General features: G+C 39.7%; 3 protein-coding genes across 3 annotated transcripts; all 3 read right to left on the minus strand.

Moving 5' to 3' along the window:
* Positions 1 to 1,427: 1,427 nt before the first annotated feature.
* Positions 1,428 to 7,742, minus strand: LOC118425461 (low-density lipoprotein receptor 2-like). Its single transcript, XM_035834280.1, has 6 exons — positions 7,498 to 7,742; positions 6,460 to 6,625; positions 4,706 to 4,827; positions 4,245 to 4,431; positions 3,810 to 3,910; positions 1,428 to 2,572 (listed from the first exon to the last, which is right to left on the minus strand). Exons 1-6 carry the CDS (start codon positions 7,526 to 7,528, stop codon positions 2,562 to 2,564), a joined length of 618 nt encoding a protein of 205 aa, XP_035690173.1. The 5' UTR covers positions 7,529 to 7,742; the 3' UTR covers positions 1,428 to 2,561.
* A 244-nt stretch (positions 7,743 to 7,986) lies between these two features.
* On the minus strand, positions 7,987 to 15,586 carry LOC118425289. Its single transcript, XM_035834094.1, has 5 exons — positions 15,541 to 15,586; positions 15,316 to 15,402; positions 8,675 to 8,820; positions 8,153 to 8,516; positions 7,987 to 8,000 (listed from the first exon to the last, which is right to left on the minus strand). The coding sequence occupies exons 1-5, from the start codon at positions 15,584 to 15,586 to the stop codon at positions 7,987 to 7,989; spliced, it is 657 nt and encodes a 218-aa protein (XP_035689987.1).
* A 381-nt stretch (positions 15,587 to 15,967) lies between these two features.
* Positions 15,968 to 19,751, minus strand: LOC118426426. Its single transcript, XM_035835801.1, has 2 exons — positions 19,665 to 19,751; positions 15,968 to 18,802 (listed from the first exon to the last, which is right to left on the minus strand). The coding sequence occupies exon 2, from the start codon at positions 17,008 to 17,010 to the stop codon at positions 16,063 to 16,065; it is 948 nt and encodes a 315-aa protein (XP_035691694.1). The 5' UTR covers positions 17,011 to 18,802; positions 19,665 to 19,751; the 3' UTR covers positions 15,968 to 16,062.
* Between the last annotated feature and the right edge of the window lie 4,389 nt (positions 19,752 to 24,140).

Consider the following 24,140-nt stretch of genomic DNA (forward strand, 5'->3'; position numbering starts at 1 on the left):
CCACGATAAAGGAAGTGTCTACACGTATAGGGAATGCAGTGGTAGGGTTTGAATGGGTTTAGTGAGTGTCATATTGTTTTACAAAACACACATCGCGTAATTTATCCCAAGGTGAATTCCACAAAATTCGGCTGATTATGTATTCATTGACACATTATCTATTGGAAAACATAACGCCCTTCTGGAGTGGAAAGCCCCTTTAAGGAAATGGAACAACTTGTTGCGTTTTCTTCACGGGCTCGACGCTTCGGATATTCAAATAAAGAAAAGTAGTACTTGCCGCCTTGCTCCGTCGTTGCTAAGCTGGAGCAGTAGCCACATCCGAGCATGCTGACATCTCTGATGGGCGTCAGGCACCTGTTTACTTACACTCTTGTCATGGCATTGGGAGTTTAGACGGAAATATCCAAAAGTTCAGGCGCACTGGCTGAAGTTAAAGTAGCGACGGGATCGTTGCCGCCTCGCCAGGTGTGCACCTTACTAGACGTATGCAGATGTACTAAACTGGTTGATGATGTGGCCCAATTGAAACTCTGAAGTGGGTCAGTAACCTGTTTCTTGGGTGCAGAGTAAGTGCGCAGCTCAGGTGACGGTAGGGAGCTCTCCTATTTCTCAGGTTGTAGCCCCCCCCCCCACCCCTCCCTGAGGTCCAGATGTGACCAACGAGGACAACTGTTCTGTCCTTTTCCTGTTTTTGAACTTGTTGTTCCCGCTGCTGGAGTCGCCATTCTTACTCAGGTCGGGTTGTGTTGAAGCATTAAGTAGAGGAGGCTGTTAGTGTACTGGTGGTTGTAGAACAACGTCTGCATTACTGCCAGTCTCGGGTTTTGATTCAAGGTCAATTAACTGCTCAACCATTAGTAACAGTAAGTGAATGGTTCGCTATCTAAGAAGCTCTACTGATGGTAAATAGAACGTTCCATATATAAACATAAGATAGATTGCCAATACTTACGGCTTGATGATACCGAATTTTTGGTAGATAGACCAGTTAAATGTACAGTGCGTTTGTACCGACACATGGGATACACTGTCTGTTCAATGTCTCCCATATGTCCCTGTGTTCTTCATCTAAGTCTTCTGCACTGCTGGTATCTAGGAAGAGGAGATCAACTGATAACAAATGAGGACCGCATTTGTATAATCAATGAGAAGCATTTATGATAGGTCACTCATCGCAAGAGATTACCTTTCTTTTTAACAACAATGACCTACAAACATGCATCGCGTAAAACAGGCTTCATACATACAAACACACACACCTACAACAATAATCATCAATACTTATAAACAGTAAGGCCGTCGTCATGGCAATAATTAATCCAATTGGGAACTAAGCCTTACCTGTACCAGGGCACGTTGGGTAAAAGAGGTGGCCATGAGTGGAACACAGTTTTTGTTTTAACGCACTGTACTATGATATAGTCATGCAAATCTGCCAGCATAACTCACACTCAGCTCAACCGCAAACACATTATAAGCGCCGCACGTTAATGCCTCATGTGGTTTTAGTCGGCAGTTTCCCAAACTGTACATATGCAACGGACTGATCCTCAGGCTAACCGACATTTTTCCAACCGCATTCGCCCCTCAGAAAGACAGCCGAAGACGCAAAGTTCCCGGTTTAAACTTTTATTCAGTCTTTTACACAGACTGGTTTCACCACTCTGGCTTCTTTAGTGGTCCAGGCTCAAATGAGCACAGTTAACAAGCTTTGGATAACAGCAAGAAAATCTCTATAAATTGGTTCAGGCTTGTTACAAAGGACATTCCATCAACATTTACCAACAGTTCATCAATAAATACGAACAGTACAGCTTTTTTTCTTCCGTTTACTACAATATAAGGAAGTCTGTCTATTTTATAAACAGTGTTTGTACGAAACGTGCAAGAAACAGGCAACACACTTGATGCGCCCAAATTAGCTGATTTCCCCTTTCTGGAGTGTTGGCATAATGAGTTCATGCGACTAGTAGTAGACATAGACCCACGGATTTTATAAAATGCATGTGACAAACTACTAAGAAATATACGGATTTTATGGAATTCAGAACGTTCTATGAATACTTTTATGGCACCCATAAACAAAGCTGCTAAGCTGGGTCTTCTGTTTGGAACTTCTATTTCCTTTAGTAGAGGCACTGGTGGCTCGTTTGTGCTAAGCTGTGACAACAAAAATTCCTGTACTTGGCAGGGATGTGTGAATTTTTCTTTTGTCAGCACACTGTGCCAGTTACAAATTATTAATTATATCAATGTTTGAACATGTTACAACAAGTGATGAATCTACGTTTGAACAGTTTCGAAACAAACAGAAATAATGTATAACATTTTAGAAATGATTTTTGAAAAGATTTAGAACGTCAAACAGCTGTTATAAGTAGCTTTGAACAGTTACTTGTTGTAACAGTTTGTAATAAAGGTTTCCAAAATGCTAGAACAATCCTCTTGGTAATGTGGAATTGACTCTAGCTTTTATTGTTATAATCCAGATTTCAGGTTTCACTGGTTGATTACTTGTGCAGTCGTTGTACAGTAGCGGTGAGAGTTTCACCTGTCGACTATGGACGCACTGGAAAAAAAGGAACAGAATTAGCAAGGATGTGATGTGGAGTTATGTATTTTAGAAAACATTTTGGCAAATTAAAACTGATATTACGTGCTTAAAAAGTGCTGAATACGTAATGGTATTGGGTCGTGAAACAATTGCAGCTCATTACAGTAATAGGATGTATGTCAGGATAAAACGCTGAGAAGTCAACACCACATCTGTCAAACCATCGCCCTCACCTTTTTTCTTAAGCAAATATATCGTTACATCCATGCCCTGCCGTCAATCGCCAAGCACAACAAGTAGGTAATAAAATGTGTTGCCATTGCGACGGTTTCCAAGTTTCCATCTTGTGTTTCTAGCGGTAAATGCAGCTTTAGGATCAGAGAGTAACTGTAAGTTTTGGCCCCCTGGGACTTTTATGAAAATGCAGGCGTCTATTTTGTTTTAAACTTTGGAATAACTCAAGAACGTGGTTCAAGGATCGTCAAAATCAATGAGGAAATTTTAAAGTCAACTGTTTTCATAATACGACTCTCAAATTTGCCATGTATGTAACTGAGAACTAATGATGGATATACTTTCATACTTGCAGTATTACGAAGTTTTGTGAAGATGAAGTTTACAAGTCGATAATCATGCAAACCAGTGTCACATTACATAATTTCAGTCTTTAAACAAATCATGTTATTATATAGATGACATAAGCAATGGAGACAAGTTATGCAAATGTGGACCTAATTTGCTTAACTAATATAGATATCTATATAAATTTACTCAAGAATGGTGATATCATTTGGCGAAGGTATGAAGTCCTCAAAATCTAGTTTGAGTCATGAAATGAAAAAAAAAATCTAAACTCTTGTCTGGCTTCGTACTTTCTAACATTACATGCGTAAAGAAAAATCTATTTCGTTCGTTTAAACCTTTGTTTATTCATAAAAGCTCAAATCGGCCTGCAGGCCGCTTTTCATAGAGGTATGTATCATATAAGCGAAACAACATATTAAACAGACCTTTTAAAGACCTGAAACTGTAGTCTCTAATCAGTCCCTACGGTGACTTAGAGATAGTATCAAAGCTGGCAAAGGAGTATAGCCGGCCAAATGGAGTCAAACGGGCAACGGAGCCGACTATACTCCTTTGGTAGCTTTGATACTATCTGTAAGGCACCGTAGGGTCTGCTTGGAGACTACTGAAACTGTTGTTACAGGATTGAGGTACTAATATTGGCGAATCTGTCAGGAGCTGTACTAACCATTGGTTACGCCAGGAGGCGCTGCCGTCGACAGGTAGATGCCATTTGGGTAAACCAGGCCATCCACCAGCACAGTCTTGGTCAGGTCGGACTTGGAAAGCCTGGAGGTGTGGTTAATATTTCATGATATAAATGCGTATACTTAAATTAAGAGTGTAAAAATAGGACTTCAAAACGATAGACATGAAATCATATGCCTATTTTTAATTGCATACACAATGTATATTCATGTATTTGGGGATATGTATTTTTTATACTCAAACTTTAGTATTTTATTCTATTTCATGCATATTTAGGTATATCGGCGCAAAATACTGCCGGATATGTACACGCACGATTCATACCTATTTTGTAGATTATTATGTAGAATTTCACCAGGTAATTAGAGATTTCTTACTACAAACTGTTTTTAGTAGATAAAGGGTATTTCCTTACTTTCCGATTTTTGCCTGCCAGGATGATGATGAGTCCTGCCAGACGGAAGACCAGTAGACGACGTCTTCATCAACCGCGATTCCAAAAACCCACTTCCCGTCTTCATACAGCACTTGTCGGATATCCTTGCCCAGCAGGTCTGAACTGTAGACGCCGTAACTGTGATTACGGTAGTACAGCCGATCCTCTAAATGGATGGAAAAATATGGTAATCAATACTACGTAGTTAGAGTTTTACATAAGAGTAAGGCGCAAACATGCACATGCGTAATGCCTGACATGTAATGGTATTGCAAAGATCAATGAAGCAGGGATATAGTCACAATACCGTTATTCAGGTAATATTAATGTTTCCTTACTAAAAAAAGTTTCCAAACTTGTTCTACTTACTTAACTAATCATTTGCTTAAAAAACATGATCATATTGACAACACGTCCTTAACTAGAGCCTGTTTCATCACCTTTGAAGTCTATTGTAATGAAGCCGGGATTACGCAGACCCGTGATGATGGTGGTTTGGCCACTGCCGTCCATCGCAGCTCGATCAATCTTGCCTTTAGAACTGTCCACCCAGTACACGAGTCTGGGGCAAACAGACATTTTAAATCTCCGCGAAATTTGCTGATTCATTGTGCATCTTCTCGTTGATTAAGTCGAAATTAAAATGATATAATTGCACTACAATTAAATAATATACGGTAAATGCAGAAATGTTCGCGGTGTTTTTAAGTTAGCGGTTTTTGTGGTTGCCACTTCACCGCGAAATTAAAACCACCGCGAACATTTTCCATGGTAGTAAGAGACTACAGTGCATCGTGTTACCGCGAACTTAAAGCCACCGCTAACAGTCATTTACAGTCCATGTACAGTATACAGCGCAAGAGAAAGAAGGAAGCTCATATGATATGGTATGACATTGTCTGATTTACTGAGTAATCAACTCTTCATGATGTTTATCTTAACCCTATCCAGGCTGGGCTTTTTTTGCATTCCCTGGCCGAGTGGAGGTAGGTAGGGCTCATTCAGCCCCTTTCGTAATTTCAAAACGGTGTACTGTACGATTACCAAATTTGCAGGGGGTCAAGTATTGTTATATATATATATATATATATATATATATATATATATATATATATATATCATTATGACGTCATCAATTTATTTTTTGGCTAAAACGGGGAATTTCCATAATACCTAAATATTTCACACAAAAAGTTATCTATAAAGTTTTTTTAATCAATATTTAAGTGTAATTAGACTTGTTTTTTTAAGCCAAAGCAACGCCGTCAAAAATGACGTCATAAAATGACGTCATCTGTCGTTTAGCTATCCGCCATATTGGCTTAACCTTAAATGTCTTGAAATGCAACTTTCTCAACATATAACGCTGAAAACGGATTGAAACGTTTATAAAATATTTTCTGTAAGAAAATACCAAGTCGTGAAGAAATCCCAGTGAAAATGAGCCTGTTATACTTTTCATTATGATGATTTTGAACATTCACGTCATTATTCATGAATATCTAATAATAAATGTCACACTACGATATCTTACATATTAAAGATAAATGAAAGAAGTATAGTTTAGCAAAGAAACTTAAAATTCTAATGTTTAAACCAAAATTAGTGCTTTTTGTACAATATGCCTTTTAGAAACCCGTTGCCAACTTAGGCTATTTCTTGTAAATTGTTGGCAACAATATTTTAGGAAAAGTCACCAGGTTTGGATGTTTTGGCACAAGCCGTTTGACGTCAAAATTTGCGCTGGCACGTATAGCCCCCGTCCCACGTCCCACACCCCAGTCTGGATAGGGTTTTAACGCGACTACCATCTGGTATTAAATGGCCAAAGTTCACGAATGAGGTGTTATATACAATTTTCGATTGAATATTCAAATTGTGGTAACCCTATGAAAGCACGCATCATTAGAAAGAGAATTGAAGATGGAAAAGGAGTTATGACCACACAAGATCAAAAAGCGACAAAACAGGTCAATCCTATATATGACTAGAGAAAACGTCCTGTTGAGGGCCATCACAGCCCGGCAAAGGAGTGTCTTACAGAAAACTCCCAACGAACTTTTAGACTCGGTCTGTTGCCACCGCAGCCGGGGTGATCGAAGCGGAAAGTATTCACCATGTGAACGTTAATACATGAAGCTTTGTCACTATAACCACTGTTGTGTTTGTTTATGACGAAATGCATTTTACTCACTCATTCCTGGGGTCCAGGACCACATCCCCGGTATCTATGATGTCTGGTGACGTCAGAAGTGTCCTAGCGGACGATCCGTCCTTCTTTGCTACAGATATAGCCCCTGTGCCAGAGACAGACCAGAAGATATTCCCCCCAGCGTGGTCCAATGCCAGGCCCCAGGCAGCTGCAGAAAAGAGTTTAAGGACGTTCATGTGTAATTGATCACTGTACGAACAACAGGAAATGCTTACAATTGCACACTTATTTTGGAATCTTTGAAATGTTGTTCTACTGGTGAAAATCTTGATATTTGGGGTAGACCACAACAGTATTGCAGTATGCTTTATTTATCACTCATATATACGTATTTCTATTATCTAATGTATATTAATTGTAAAAAGTTAGTAAAGAGAGGCCTTCGTATAAGCAACAGCTTTTGGCTTCCTTTGCACTGTTATATCCCTTTATATTTCATTGTCATGTATTTACTTTTTTTTTTTTTTACTCTAAGTGTGAAACAAATAAGCAATATATACAATAAACAGTGTACACAGATTCCCCAAATATGTTGGGGTTTTGTCGATAGACTGACGCATTTGAGCTCAGAAATGCGTAACTAGGACCACCATGCAGTCACTCCATTTCTGTTAACTTTTATTGCATATTAATCTCTGAACAGATGTGATGATGATATGATATTTGCGGTCTTTCAAATTGATTGCAGATGATGTTAAAGCAGATGTTAGGATCTGGCACATTCTCTGTGTCCTAAGCCCGTTTTTGCAACATTTATCTTTCTTTTCTAGAACTGTATTCTGTTAAAAATTCACCTTTTCCTACATAAACAAAAGAACAAAGAGCAGGATCCTTGATATACAAAGATCATTTGGGCACAGCTTACTCAGAAGTTTATTGATACGTCTTTGTAATTTAACCTAGCCTAAAATCAGATATATTATTTTGAAATGTTACTTCTGACTTTGAATTTAAGGATTACAATGACAATTTATACCTTATTTTCACCGGTATCTATGCTAATGGTTATTTAAAACTTACTATAAATTCCGGTATCTATGATGGTCTCCATGCCACTCCCATCACGACGAGCCCGTTTGATGTTGGCGTTTTTCCAATCTGACCAGTACACGTAGTCGGTGAGCGGATCGTAGTCCAGGGCGTGGGGCCGTCCAATATGTACACATACTAGTGGCAGTGTGACCTTTGATCCGGAAGTGATGTTAAATTGAATGATGATTTCTTGATCTGCGACCAAGAGGAATGGCTCAATATTCTCACGGGAGTACAGATATCCTAATGGGTGGAGGAAATCAGAGTAAAATAACGAAATATTTTTAATCATCATCTATATTTTTTCTGACATATAACATCACGAAACGTCCTAATTTGCATATATCACTGAGAATGCGGTATAATACCGCAGTGGTAAATGATAGGCATTTCCTGATATCATTTATATACGTTCTTAGACATGATATAATAACATTTATTGTGTAAAACAATCTTAATAAACAGATAGATCAAGGGCTATAACACGAATACTAAAACATACCAACAGCACCAAACGAACATTAACACATACATACCTCAAGCCGTCAAAAAGGCAAGATTTTTATTGCCACATTTTTGTACTAAGTATGTTGACCAACACGCCATCTCAAATAGCACATACAACAAATGAAACCCAACTCACCTGACGTCTCACTCGTCTCGTCAACACTCTGCTCCATGGTTGGGCCGGTTCGGATTAGCTCCTTGGCCAGGTCGCGTTTCAAGGCGTCAACATTGGTGGTTAGTTGGCGTAGGTCGTCTTGGTCATGCTTTAAGGCGTCAACAGTGGTGGTCAGTTGAGGCATGTCATCTTGGTCGCGCTTCAACGTGTCAACAATGGTGGACAGTCGGCGCATGTCGTCATCATCGTGATGCTTCAAGGCATCAACAGTGGTGAACAGTTGGTTCATGAAGTCTTGGTCGGGCTTCATGGCGTCAACAATGGTGGACATGTTGTCTTGGTAGTTCTTAAAGGCGCCAAGAGTGGTGGTCAGTTCAGATATCTCCTACGAACAAATATAGGTATATATGTAGGTCAGAATACCAAACATTAAAAAAAAGTAAGATAGCAGAAGGTTCTGACCTGATGGACTCAATAAACACAAAAGAGACAGTGTCGGAAAAATTGCTTTCCAACAGGTTTTTGTGATACAATAGCGCTTACCTCATTGTTGATGAACGCCAGAAGGGAAAGTCCCACACAGACCAGGATGAGCAACACGGCAATACCCGTGGCCACGTAGGCAAGCTTGGAGCGGATGAAACTACAGAGAGCACGGCAGCCGCTTGGTCCCCCAGAATACGTGCGGTCTGTTAGAAAACAAGAGGATTTAACCCTATCCAGACTGGACTTTTTGGCATTCCCTGGCTTGGGTAGGGGTGGGGGGTCACCCCCCTCCTTCGTATTTTCAAAACGGCTTACTGTACGATCACCAAATTTGCAGGGGATGATTTGCTCGTCGAGTTTTATGACTCCTGAAATCGTCGTCATTATAACGTAATATGACGTAATTTATTTATTTATTTATTTATTGGTTTGGCTGCACCGAACACACAGCCAGGGCTGCCCAACTAGCCTATGGCTATTACAAAGGGCTAGCCCTGCTGACAAACACATAAACAATACAAATTAAAAGAAAGAACATTTGTATGTACATGGTGTAGGATAACTTACATATCATCTAAAATGGAGTATATAACATCATATCATCGACAACAATATTTGCAATGAGAGGTCAGGGTCTGTATATACACGTGTGTGACTAATTTACCATGCGTATGGTTGCCTAGACATTCCCATAGTTTTCTTTTGAAAGAAGCAGTGGAGGTGGCTGTGCGAGTAGCAGTAGGGAGAGTGTTCCAGAGTGCTGTTGCTCTGTAGATGAATGTTTTCTGGCCTCTGGTGGACTTAGTGAGTTCAGATGTCAGGTGGTCGCTGTTCCTGAGGGAGTAACGTGACTCAGTAGCAGACGCACGGGTTCTGGGTATCAAGGTTTGAAGGTGTGGAGGGCAGTGACCGTTGAGGAGCTTGTACAGGGTGACAGCGGTGTGGAATTTTCGTCGGAACTGCAGTGATGGAAGGGATAGCTGGGTGTACAGAGATTGGTATGACGGGTACGGGAGTCCATGTTGTCCGCTGATCAGTCTGGCAGTTTGGTATTGAATTGATTCCAGTTTTGTTTCGTCGCGCTTGGTGAGTCCAGTCCAAACGACGTCGGCGTACTCCAGACCAGGTCTGGTGATGGTTTTGTACAGTCTGAGCAGGATATCCTTTGGTACCTTCTTTCTCAGTGCACACAGTAGGCCAGCAGATCTTCTTGACTTAGTGGAGGTTGTTTCAATGTGTTTAGACCAGGAAAGTGTGTTTGTTAGGGTGACACCAAGATGCTTGTAGCTAGTTATGACGTCATTAATTTTTTTCGGCTAAAATCGGAATGTCCCATAATACCTGAATATTAAAAAAAGTGACCAATTAAGGTTTCTTATCAATATCTGAGTGTTATAAGTCGTCTGTTGTCAAAATCCGACACAACGACATCAAAATGACGTCATAAAATGACGTCATCGTAGTTTAGCTATCCGCCGTCTTGGATTTAGCCTGGAATCCAGCCGTGTTGTGCTTTGGTCGCTCTGCTTCCTTGCGAACACGTCTGGCATTCGTTAGCATTGGAAAGATCGGTCCTTACGTCACTAATGCGGGAAAGATAGAAGTAGTGTTCCGTTCGATTACGAACTGTAAACATGATTCTGTGTGTTCGATTTCCACCTTGGGGGTGCTTTGCGAAGGGGGCTTGGAGCCAACAGCCAATCAGAAATCGCGCACATAAAGTGTGCGAATATTCAAATGCCAATCGTTCCAATGCTAACGAATGCCAGACGTACTCACGGTGGTCCGGTTGCTAGGCCAAAATCACCATTGCTATGTGAATAGGCCGCACCCACTATTGTCACGGCGGGATGCCACCTCTGACTTGCCGGCAGAACAAGGATCGGCACAAATATTTTTTTCAAGTTAACATGCAATCTGACAATCGTATTGAAAATACAAAGTATAAAACTATCAAAGAAATGTGTTGGTTCTGGAACTATGTAAAAATCAAGAGTTGACATGTTAATGCTACGTCCCTCGGGAACAAAATGCGTCGCATGCACAGAGGTCACTCTCGGCCGTTGAACTTTGCACTGACAAAACTCAAATCCTTCATTTACGTGTAAAACAGTACCTTACTACATTATCTAACCTTCTGTCCTGCGAAAATACGGCTACGTTCTCAAATGTTGGATGTCTAGGAGATTTAACTTTTTTTACTAATTTTGAGGTACGTTTTCTCCCATATCCCTTTTCGGTGAAAACGTACGAGCTTCCGACCAAATTAAAAATGGCGGCGACGTTCTGAGCTTTTCGGCGTTGTCATTTTCATCAAATTTTCTTTTGTTAAACTCCAGATATAGCCCGAAATATGAAATATAGACTTTATTCAACGTTTCCTCGTGGTAAATTTTGAATGTTTTCGAGTTATAATGAGGATGGCGGCTAAGAAAACACAGCCTTATGAAAACAAATTCAAATGAGGTGCCGATCGGGCCATTGTTATTCGTGGAGGCCCCAAGCGTGATAATTGCCCGGGATTTTCAAGTTGCGAAAAAGAATCGACAATTTGTGTATTTCAAAGCTCTTGACATCGCAGATAACTAACTCTACCTAGTACCTAAAGATTTCAAAACATTGAAGAAATATCGTAGCCAACTTGCCGTCAAAAGGGTTGAAAATTCAGTAATGATACGGCTTTCTGTTCGTGTTCGACGGGTGAGCTAAAAAATTCTTGCATTGTCAAGCCAACTCAAGGAGTGAGGTTTAAAAAACGGTGAAACAGGTTTTTATCTACATGACGAGTTTACAGAAAATCTGAAAGCCACAAGAGTCTAGACCAGGCTATTTCTGTTGTGTTACAGTACTTGATTAGCGATTAAACGTTTAGGAATAAATTGAAACAAATATGGCGTGGGTTGAGTGGTGCATTTGTAAACAAAGGAACTGAATTCCGGTCGGAAGCATTTTTTTTTATAAACCAAGACGCGTTGTCTCTCATTTAACCGCATACAGGAGGCATACTTCACGTAATGTAATGTGTGTGCCACTATACAAAATCTTTATTTTCTGTGTTGAAATTGACCGATCTATTGAAATGCTTGGTATGAAATTCTATGTCTAACAACCAGAGGGCCCGCCGGCCGCTGGCCTCCGTGTTGTCACTACGCATTTTGAACTTCCTAACCTGCCCCAGATTTCATGAAGTAATGCTGTACTGGTATTTAAAAAGCTGTAAATGTCCATTATACGAGAGAAGAAGAAATCACAGCGGAAAACCAGGTAATGCTGTGATTTTGTGGTTCAATGCTTGTTCCTTGTTACCGGCCAAACACGCCGGTGCCCCTCCATGGCGGCTTCAAAACAAAGGCATACGAGCAATTGCGTTATGATCTGAGGCGTAATGTAGGAGGGAATGTTATGTTCGAAATTCAGTATGTTTCAAAAATTCAGTGTTTCAAAATGCTATTCACACCGAAAGCAGGGTTTTAGGCTCATTGTATGAACTTGTTTTTCTTCTTCAACCAGGTTGTGTAGACAATGCAGATTTCGCTGGACAGTGATAATCATGGGGAAACAAAAACAATAGGCCGGGGCGGGGAAGACTACGCATTTGAAAGGAAAACTCCCCGCGGAAAAACACAGGGGGTCAGAAGAAACTCAAACATTTTCAGATCAGTCCTTCAAATGTGAGAACCAATCACTGACTGTTTCCAAGGGCGATAGTAGTGATTGACATCAGCTTCTCATTAATATTAATTACCTAGAAGTGGTGAAAAACAGAACCGATTTGGACCATCGTGACTGGCAGGAGCAGAGCGACCAACGCACAGTACGGCTGGATTCCAGGCTATCTTGGATTATCAACCTTACATGTCTTAAGATACATTTTTTTAAACATATAACGCTAAAAATCCATGAAAACGGATTGCAAACGTTCACATGAATGTTTTATTTAAGAAAATACAAAGTAGTGATGAAATCCGAGTGAAAATAAGCTGGTTATACTTTTCATCATGATGTGGTCGGCCATCTTGAATTTTTACCAATTACGTCATCTCATTAGCACAATTTAGGACTATTTAATTATTAATGTTCAACTAATATGTGTTAGATATTAAAGAAAAGAAGTTAATTTTAGCAAGAAAATCTTAAAATTCTATTGTTTAACCCTCAAGCACCCGATTGGGGTCTATTTGGACCCCAGACGTACACTTTGAAGTACCAGTTGAACATTTTTGATTTGAAGAAAAATGCATTCCGTGACTTTGTCAGTCAATATCTGCTATACATTCTCCTACGTTTTTACGAAGATTGGTACATTACTGTGGAAATTATAAAGAAAGTCTGTGTTCAGTCCGTCTTGGGTCCAAACGGACCCCAGCAAAAATGTGCAGTTTTTAAAACAATCTTTTGAACAAACTCCTGAACGACTTATCTTATGACCACCGAATTTTCAGAGATTGATAAACATGTAAAACTAAATCCTCACAAAAACTTTTGTGTCATCACAATGTAATATGTCGACATCATGACGTCATTTAGCTTATAAGGGTGGCCATCTTTGATTTTGTCCAATGACGTCATGGAATTTGCATCAATTTTAAATTCTAAATCAAGAAAATTAGATTGATTCAAAGAATTTAATTGTTGTCAGAAAACAAGTGTAGTTTACTAAGAAAACCTTGTTTAAATCGAAATTGGCAAATTTGGGCAAAAATATGCCTGTCATAATTCCGTTGCCATGGCAACCCAAAAAATGATACTTACTTTAGTGACTTTAATTTTTGCCAGCAATATTTTGTGATAAATTACCAAGTTTCGTAGCTTTAGCTCTAGCCGTTCATGAGTTATACGCCATAAAAGTTGCCGAGGGCCTCAAAATTCTCCACCCTGGTCAATATAGGTTTAGTGCAAAACTGGTCCTTCTGATCTTTTGCATAAACTATGATAATAAGCTGGAATAAGTAACACATTAACATCTCAAAATGTTCCTCTATCATTGACGAAGCAATGTATGTACAATGATCACCGATGAGAATTTTAATCAAGATTTTTTAAACAAAACATGTCGGGGTCCGTTTGGACCCTACTCGGTCATTTTAGTCGCACAAAAAGGTCGGGTGCTTCCGGATTAAACCCTAATTAGTGATTTTTGACAAATTTGCCTTTCAGAAATCTGTTGCCATGGCAACGCGGAAAAATATAAACTTGCGAAATTGAAAAAAAAAATTGACAACAATATTTTAGGAAATGTCGCCAAGTTTGGCCTAACACAACCGTTTGGGAGCTATACGACGTCAAAGTTGGCGCAGGCACTTTTAGCCCCCCCCCCCCCCACTCCCCCTTAAAGAATTTTAAGGACTGACAAAGACCGGAGTTCGTGCTGGAAATGACGTATACAGCTTAAGTTCAATCCGCAACACGAAATCGAAAATAACACACAGTACAACAAATCACATTATAATCGTTTATAGGGGATTGTTTAGTTAGTGACTGAACCCACATAAAGATTGATAAGAGCAACATCGCGGACGAGACAGGTTAATTAATTTAGCATTAGTAAGTCTATTTATTTACTAGTATTTTATCTATTTTTGTTTTCTTTAACCCTCAAACCACCGTATGGGGTCAAAACTGACCTCAGGCGTTTATTAATATGTGTCATTATGACATTTCTGGTCGATAACAAATTTCCTCCTATGAGTTTGTTTGTATATATGTCTTATAACTTGTCATACGTTTTTACCGAGATTGGCTCATTGTTGATTAAGTTACTCTAGAAAGTCTATGCATGGTCCTGTGGAGTCAAAACTGACTCCAGCAATTTTCTAAACAAACTTTTGAGGCCCACGCCCAAACTACTTATCGTATGATCAATATTCTTTGTAAACATTGTTCTTGAAAGGAAGCAGTGTGCCCAAAGAAAAAAATGCATGATGTGTTCTTTGATGTTTTTAGAGCGTTTGTTGTAGTTTAAAAATTAAAGATGACGTCGATCGATTGCTTAACAAATCGGATTTTTCTGCATTGCAGTCCAGTTAGTGTCATCACGAGATGTCACGACGTCACATTTGTCGAAGTTTTTTTTTGTCGTAGAGTTATCAAGAATCTATGACAGAACCGACAAGCGACAAGAATCTAAGACGGCCCTTTCGTAGGAAGACAGCTAAAGCTTGTGTGACACCTTCGTTATCGTACGGAATTAGTTTGTTATCGTACGGCAATCGTACGAAAAATCTGACACAGGATGATTTACCTGTTCCGGAGGCGTACATTGGGTTGGGTATACTCGCAGCAGCGTCGGCACGTGCCTGCCAATCAGTCTGCTGCATGGTTGTGGTGCCTGGGGGGAAATTAAGATGGCCTCGACCGTATGAATCTGGAACACAAGCGCATCTGTGGCAAATCGACACCCTTCTCCTGTTATTGTTTATCGCACCACCAGAGAGCCATTCTTCAAACTCGAGTTGTTTTTGTCGCATGGCAGTCGAATGATGTCACGACGTCACATCCGTAGAAATTTGTCTAGCGATTTTGAAGATTTTGAAGAGTTTAAAAGTAGTGTATGACAGAGCCGACCACCGACAAGAATCTAAGACGGTCCTTTCATAACAGAACAGCTCAAGCTTGTACGACGCCTTCGCGACTCAGGAACGTAATCAGTTTGTTATAGTACGGCAATCGTACGAGGAACCTGACACAGGATTACTTACCTGCTCCGGAAGCGTACATGGGATTGGGAAAACACGCAGTGGCGTCGGCACGTGCCTGCCAATCAGTCTGCTGCATCGGCGTGGTGCCTGGAGGACAGTTACCAAATTTAAATGGTGTGAAAGGTATGAATTAGGGAGAAAAGTCACTTTAAGATACAACATGATATGACAAATATAACGTTATATCCATTAACTATGGTAGTATTATGTTATTGTACATCGCACCTTTAGAGGGCCACTCTTCATACTCGAGGGGTTTTTTTTGTCGCATTGCTATAAGCCTTCTTACACTAGTTGTCACGCACGCGCGGGTGATAGGAACACTGGGTAATATGTCAAAGTTGAAGGCCCCCAGAAAATCAACATTCCGTCATATTGCAGGCGCCATTACGTTTCTTACTTTGTTCTACAAATCCAAACAATGGTAGAGACGTCAGCTGTTGACGTCTGAGGGCCTTAAACATTGACATATTACCCAGAGTTCCTCTCACCCACGCGTGCGTGGTAACTAGTGCGAGAAGGCTTATCCGAAACCTATCAGGCTCATCTATATAAGCCACACATCCCATATAGTGCAAGGTATTAATATGCTAATAAAATCGCATGTTCAAGCGCATCGACGTTGACATGGAGACACCCCCTTTGACGGAAATGACGGTTATCCTCCTCTGGTAGAACATACAGGAAGTACACAAACAAGTACACGCACTGAGTGGATACACGCGCGGGTTCGCCAGAAAAACAAACCTACACGGCTCTCCTTACAATTGAAGTAAATGTGGATATTGTCTTACCACCAGCTGCTTCCCGAGAACAGTGGGGAACACCCTGTGCGTGCCTGGGCTTGCGAGTGCCGCGAATGTTCCTGTCATCCCTTCCTGGAACCGAAGTGCCAGCATCTTCCTCCTGATATCTGACGGCATATGGCTCCATGCTAGCTGGTTGGTGGTCTTTATCAGCGTCAACATCTTTATCCTGATATCTGACGGCATATGGCTCCATGCAAGCTGGTTGATGGTCTTTATCATCATCAGCATCTTCCTCCTGATATCTGACGGCATATGGCTCCGTGCTAGCTGGTTGGTGGTCTTTATCATCATCAGCATCTTCCTCCTGATATCTGACGGCATATGGCTCCATGCTAGCTGGTTGGTGGTCTTTATCATCATCAGCATCTTCCTCCTGATATCTGACGGCATATGGTTCCATGCAAGCTGGTTGATGGTCTTTATCATCATCAGCATCTTCCTCCTGATATCTGGCGGCATGTGGCTCCATGCTAGCTGGTCGCAAGTCAGTATCAGGATCTGTGCCCTGGCCCTTCAGGTCATGCCCGTACACCGGGTTGGAAGCGTCACGTGCAAGCACGGGGTCAGAGGGACTTAGGTTGTACAGGGGGTTCATGTGCACGGAGGCTTCGTTTGGAGGATGTTGAGACTCGTGCAAGGTACCACCGCCCCCGAAAAGGGCTGGAGCCTCAACACTGTTCTCGGGTCTATCACATCCTGCTAAGTGAACTTGGAAATCTTCTTTGCTGGTTGAAGCCACTATTTTTTTCTGAATGGGCGCCTTGGTCTTGGTATCTTCCGAACGAGTCTTCATCGCAAGAGCATGGCACATGTATGTGTCGCTGTTTGGTTGAATAGTGTCATTTCCCTGTCCGCTCTGGGTTGCTCCTTTACCTTTATAAGGCATGGTCAGTTCGTGTGTAACAGCGTATGGGCTGATGTCTGTAATGTATGTAATCCAACAAGTATTTATCTATTAAGCTTCACAGAAAAAGTTCTGTAAGGTGTTGGCAACAGGATTTTTGCGTCCTTTACAGGATCCACACCTCCAGCAACAGTTAAAAAACTATAAACTATAGAGAATGGGCAAATAAAATCTAATTACTTAACATAAAGATATTATAACAGAATAACAGCAAATACAAAATAATACCCAAACGAAACAATAGTAAAAAGGATCAATTAAACTTAAAAACAAATGAAAATGATGTAATTAAAGGTTGACCACATATTTTGATGTTCATCCAATCAGCACTTGCAACAATGGGTCCAAGTGCTTATTAAATGGACATCAAAATGTGTGGCCAGAAGAATGAGGTAATGTTCAATAGCCGATTGCTTAAAACGATTGGTTGAAAAGGTAGGATTTATCCGGAGTTCTACAATTTCTGGTGGTATAAGGCGTTCCACCATATGTCGACGATTCTGTTGAAATAGGAGTACAGAAAGTTTGTAGTGTGACATTTACGAGAGATAAATTTAGATTGCGTATGTGCTCTTTAAAGGGGATGTGGGAGATTTAGAAAATTGTCAATATCAATATCGGAAGGTAACTAGCTTTAGTAACCTTTCTTCAGCCAATCAGAGTGCGCCATTTCCATGACCCCAATATTTGACCCCAAATCTAGATGGCCGCCAAAACCAGGAAGATCCAGGAACTTTGAGGAAGTGGTTGACACCAGATGAAATCTGTTTGCTTTTTGTCTTTTGGTACATTACCGTTTCATATTGTTACTTCCATTTTTTTGTGTCTGTGTGTCTATCTGAGTGTATGTTTAAGTTTCCGAATATTTCTGGTTATGATAACTTTAGAACCTCTGGATAGAATGTTAATACTAGATGGGAGAGGTGCCCTACTATCAATATTGTAGTATTTACTTCATTAGTAATAGACTTATTACATGTAATAGACTTTATAGTAAATACATCGAACAATGTTTATTTTTGACACTCATGTTGTTAACATCTCAATAAAAACATTTATGTACATCGGAATTTTAAACTTATTACACTCCTCATCTTGTAGTCCTTGTTCTGTTATGCATATACTACATGTACTAGTATATGTTGAGGCTTTCACACAGAACTTGGACCATATAGTCATATAAATATAAATTCAATTATTTAATTTAATATAATAATTTAATATATCAAAAAACAGGTAGTGTGCGAAGGTCACAAAGCACTGTCTTAGAGTCTCTATTGATTAAACATCCTCACACTACATCCATGTATCAACATTAACTTTTGCCTTTTTGGTGGCATAACATTGAGGAACATCGTCATACAAATATAAATGATGTACAAAACAGATACCACAGGGTACTGGTATTTCATTTAGTCCTAACACAACATATCCACATAAACTTTTGCCTCTTATTGTGATATAACACTGAGGACCGTAGTCATACAAATATAAACCAATAAAATTAGGGAACTTTATATGGTCCTTACACAACTTACAGTATCTTCATTAACTTATGCCTGTTTGACAGCACAACACTGAGGTGGTTCTTATATCTAACATTACATAAACAAAGGTAATTTGTGACAGACTAATTAGGTTGGCAGATGGATCAATCCTAACGAGGTTCAGAAACTGCTCCATATGATGTACATACATCATTGGTAAGTGTTGTTGTCACTTCCACATAGTCTGAATCTTCTTTTCAGTTGGTAGCAGTGGTCCATTTTGTCACCTACATATGGGCAAGCAAAATATTTCAGAATTGACATACAAACCCTTCCACAGTAGTCCTACCATCGCATATTATTATACATGTCAATGCCTAGTCATGTCTGCAGAATATTTACTAACACACAAATCTACCTACAAATTACAACAGACTAAGTCCAGCAAAATAGACATTAAAGTACAGCATTTTTACAAATACCAGTAAAAAGAACAACCAAACTCCATACATGCGTGAACCCATCCCCAAAATACTGAAGACTAAAATGTCCTTCAAAAAATCATTCAAGTCATCAATTTTGTCGACACAATGATCTCAGAAGTCACACATATATTCATGATTGTGTCAAAATGATATGCAATTGAAAATTACAGATAAAAAACGGCAGGACTCATGCCCATAGCGATCTCCGCAGAACAACGCCCCCCTCCCCACCTTTAGCCATTATCGCTAAAATTGCGGCTTATACCCGTTCAAAAATGGAGGAAATTTTCTAGAACACCATCAGCCCCAAACCAACAATGTAGAAGCATGGTGGAGACTTTGATTCATTCAAGAAAATTTTTAGATTTGGTTTAACCCGCCGCGAAAGGCAAATAAAATCATTTTTTCTACGAAGAAACAACCCGCAAATGTGCAAATGTCCGTGCACTAACAATACGGCTGGCTGTCCCCGAGCAAGCAACTAGTCAACTTCAAAAACTCAAAAATTCTTTGCATCGCAAGACAAACAAAGACAAAATGGCGGAATCGACTCACGACACCCCAAACAATCACGGAAAAACAACAAAAACTACGACAAATTCCATGAAAATAACAAGTTAGACCAGTCAAATCACATGAAAAAATTAAGAAATGGACCGCTTACCCGACGATTTGGCCGCCATTCCGGCCAGAAATTGTTGATTCTCGTGGTTTTTCGCCGATCAAAATTGGCTTCAGCGCTTTCAGGGGTGACGTAAGCATTAGCGCAGGCGCCTAGAGCCCACGGTGAGAGATCTCAAATAAAAACAAGGCTTTAAACCATTGAAAAGCCTTTCTTGGTGGGATTTTATGTGAAATCTGGGCATTTTGGGAGTGGCTGCAGTAGGAAAGACCCTACACTGGTAGAATTAGTTGTAAAAAATGACCTTTCTCCATCGAGGGGGTTTCCGCACCCCCCTGAAATAGTGGTATCGTCGCCAGAATGCTGTTTTCAGCCAAATGGGCCAATCCAAGGGCTCTAATCAGGGGGGTGTATCAAAAGATTAGCTGTATAGAAATTCTTGCCAAGAAATTTGCCGAGACTGGCCATATTAGGCTATCATTTGAAGGTAAGTTTGTATGGCTTGAACTTTTTATTCTTGAGATAATTGCATATTTGTTTCCTCAACTCTCCCATTGGAACGCATGTATTAGTGGCTGAAATTCTAATGGCCTCGTCTCCCCTTCACCTTGTTTCCACAAGGGTTCTACAAGACGGATATGACGTATTTTGACCTTTGAACTGTTCTCCAAGCAGATATAGAGCCAAAATTCGCATTGAAAATGAACGGAGAGATAGCTTGGCATGGAAGGATCGGGTCCGCGGAAAAATGACGTCATGGCCCGGAGCGCACGCTGATTGGCTGAAATTGGTAGTAAGCATAGATGTCATATTTCTCGTCGGTAAGAGTGAACCACGGCGGTCGGTTGCTAGGGTATTCTTTCCCGTTGCTATGCGCGTTCGACAGAATATCGGGTTACTGGAGGCCTACTTTTGGCTACCCGTAATATATTTGAAAATAAACAAAACGTTTTGACAAGGAAAATGTTTTCGAAATAAGATTAAATTAGCAATTTTACATACATTGAACGATGTCGTTTGGATTTAGATAGCTGTTTTGTTTCGATGTTACTAAAAAAGACGATCATTTTCTGTTTTCAGGAAGGCCTTTAATTTGACCAAACTCTTGATAAGATAGGCCGCATGAATCATCGGAAATTCTCGTTTTTTATATTTTTCGTCATCTATGAGGAAAATAAAACTTTCTGTTTTTGGGATTTTTTAATTTCTAATTTTAAGCAAAGTTACAGTCGAAAATATGCGTAAAAATGGCATTTTTCGCACTTAATTACCAATAATTCAAAATCGAAGGCATTTTTTAAAAATCCCCAAAACAGAAATCTCGGGAAAATCATGGCGGTCATTTTGAGCCGTCAACGAGTTAATTTGGACTCTTCTTGGTCGCGATCTTAAACGAAGTTTGCACGCATGTCATGCCGCACGGATAGCGGGAGGGTGTAATTGATACCGGTGTAAACAACACTTACAATATTCAAGGTCACCAACACAAACGTCAATAGCTTCGTTAAATATCACAGGTCCCAAACAAAGTGATAGCATGGATGTACTGTCCAGAAAATTGTTAATATTAGTGAAAAACTATCTTTTTTGGCTGATTCAAGGTAGTTTGGGGAAAAAGGCCAGAGAGCAGTGTTTACCGGCAACGACCGCAGATGACCCCAAATAGAACACGGGTTCGGTTCGCATTACGTCAGATGGAATATCGTGGAACAAGGTTCCAATTCGGATAGACATGGGAGGTTTTGAGCCCGTATTTGACCACCGTGAACAATGTATTAATCCCGTCTTGTAGTCTGTTGTGTAATCATTAAGAATATACTTGGAGGCACGTCTTTGAACTTTTTCGACTAAGGAAATGAGGTTGTGCGTATAGGGAGACCAGATGACTGAGCAGTACTCGAATTTGCTTCTGACAAGGGTGAGATACAACATTCTTTTAACCCTATTCAGACCGAGGGGGGTTGAGTCATGCGCCAACTTTGATGTCCTACAACGCTAGAACGGCTCACGCTAGAGCCACCAAATTCGGTCAGATTTCCTAAAATATTGTTGGCAACAATTTAACAATGTTTGACAAATTTTCCATTTTTTTGTGTTGTCATGGCAGCCGTTTGTTGACAGGAAGTTTTGCCAAAAATCACTATTTTTGGTACTAACAATGTATTTTTCACATTTATTTGCTATATTACTGCTATTTTGTTATATAAATAAAATATTATATTATCTAGCATATCTTTTATAATTATATATGTATAAATTATGCTAATTTGATGACGTCATCAGCCCAAAACCCAAGATGGCGGATCGTATGGCCTGATCAAGAATAACAAGCTAATTATCCCTTAAAATTTGTAACTACCTGGTATTTTTTCATCAAAAACCATCTAAATGAATGTATTTTGTCTATTTCCATTGCCCTGTGTGATTATTTGTTGCAAAAAAAGTATTTTTTTAAGTTAACCCTCATCCGACCGTTGCATTTTTACGACGAATCTGACCGTATGGGGTCATTTTTGACCCCATTTTGTTTTGCTCATAGACATATTTCTGCTGGCTTATTTTGTCATTTCTATGTATTTACTGTTTCACTAATCTATGAAAAATATTTTGACAAGTTTTGGTGTCAGTAGTTATTACTCATTATCATAATTTATGCAGAAAGTTAGGAGAAACCACATTTGCTCTGAAAATCTACCATTCTCAACTTACTTAAACAACTTTCTGTCTTATCAATTTCTAAACAATAATTTTGATGCTGCAATAATACTGATAGCATAATAATGTTATTTAACAAGAAAAAATACAATATTTGTAAAAAGTAACTAATTTATTACTTAATTATGCACCATATTCCGCCATCTAAACACATACGTACAATAACTCTTGTCTATTTTCCCGCAAAGATCTTTCTTTTAGGTTCCTTCTGCACATTCTGCCCATATATTTTTCTTAATTAATTGGAAAAATATTAGCTTCATTAGCATAGGTAATTAGTGCATATTATCATAATTTATGCAGAATGTCGAAAAACTGTGTTTTACAATAAAATACTAATTTTTTTTCAAAATATTCGGTGTTTATTCATCTGAACAACTATACCTCTTTACTGTAATAGCAATGATGAGGAATGCCTGTTATTTTATTGAAATGTCTTGATATTTATGTAATTAATGATTCATAATTGGCTGGGGTCATTTTTGACCCCACCGAACAAGACACAAACTTTCAAGTATAGCTTAAAAAATAATGGGCAAAACTTTGTGAAAAATTGATAGATGTTGTAAGACATGTATGCAAACAAATTCATGGAAGGAATTTTTTCTCTGATGAAAAATGTTGCAATGGCAGATAAAAATATACGCCTGGGGTCAAAAATGACCCCGTACGGTCGGATGAGGGTTAAAATTCAAGGTGGTGAATATAATATGGCGGAGCCCAACCGGTAACTTAGATGTGCATGACGTCATTTTATGACGTCATTTTGACGTTATTGATGTTGCTTTTTGCAACACAAGTCGTAACAAATATTATCCTTCTATCACCTGCACTTGATCTCTTTATAAAGAAAAGAGCCGAATTCGTTACTCAAGCAACTGGATATGATTTTTGAAATGGTCAGTCTGTTGTTTGAAGCCGCCAGGACCAATGATCAGGGGTTGTCTGAAGAAAAACCGTATAAAATCTGCCGAAATTGCGCGTTATAAAAGTTGACAGATCAGGTCAGCATTTGAGGGTAAGTTTTATGCATTGTCTGAAGATTTGATTCTTGAGATAATGACAGCTTCGTTTTCCTCCAATTGTCAATAGAACTACATACATTACGTCGATAAAGATTAGACATCCAGGTAATAAGATATGCCAAAAAGGAGAAACTAGATATGATTTTGGAAACGGTTAGACGGCTCAACTAGCATCCGCTAGTTTTCGTTAGTGACACTGAAGTGATCTGACAGAAACTGAAAAAAAATGAATTCCAATAGAAAGCACAAAGGTAAGGCAAGTTCAAGCTGAAGACAATTTCGGATTTTAATGGGAAACAAAGCTAAGACACAGTTAATGCAAATAAGTCTCCTGTTGTTTCGGTAACAGGAGCTAAATGTTTTGTTGCGGGAGGGTGGGGTATGCTATGTCCCAAGTGCATGAAAGTTCCATTCGCGATCGTAGCCCTCTTAAGATCCTACCCACTTCGGAACAACCCCAAACTTTGTACGACCTTCCCCAAATCCACAAACAGGGTGTTCCCCTACGTCAAATAGTCTCCAGCATAGGATCGGTCACGTACGAGTTATCAGTCATTCAGACAGACTTTATGCGGTTAATCTTCAGTTAGCCCCTGACCATTGATCCTCACGGCTCCAAAGGCAGACTGACGATCATTCCACTATCCAATGGGGATGCGGAAAGCCCCGAAATGGAAAAAGGTATTTTTAAGCTAATCAACAAGCACAGACTTTTTTCTGCCTCAGCAACAACTTAAGTGGGGCCGCGTAGCACAGTGGTAGTGTATTCGGCCCGTGA

Source organism: Branchiostoma floridae, chromosome 11 (assembly GCF_000003815.2).
Source record: "Branchiostoma floridae strain S238N-H82 chromosome 11, Bfl_VNyyK, whole genome shotgun sequence".
NCBI lineage: Eukaryota > Metazoa > Chordata > Leptocardii > Amphioxiformes > Branchiostomatidae > Branchiostoma > Branchiostoma floridae.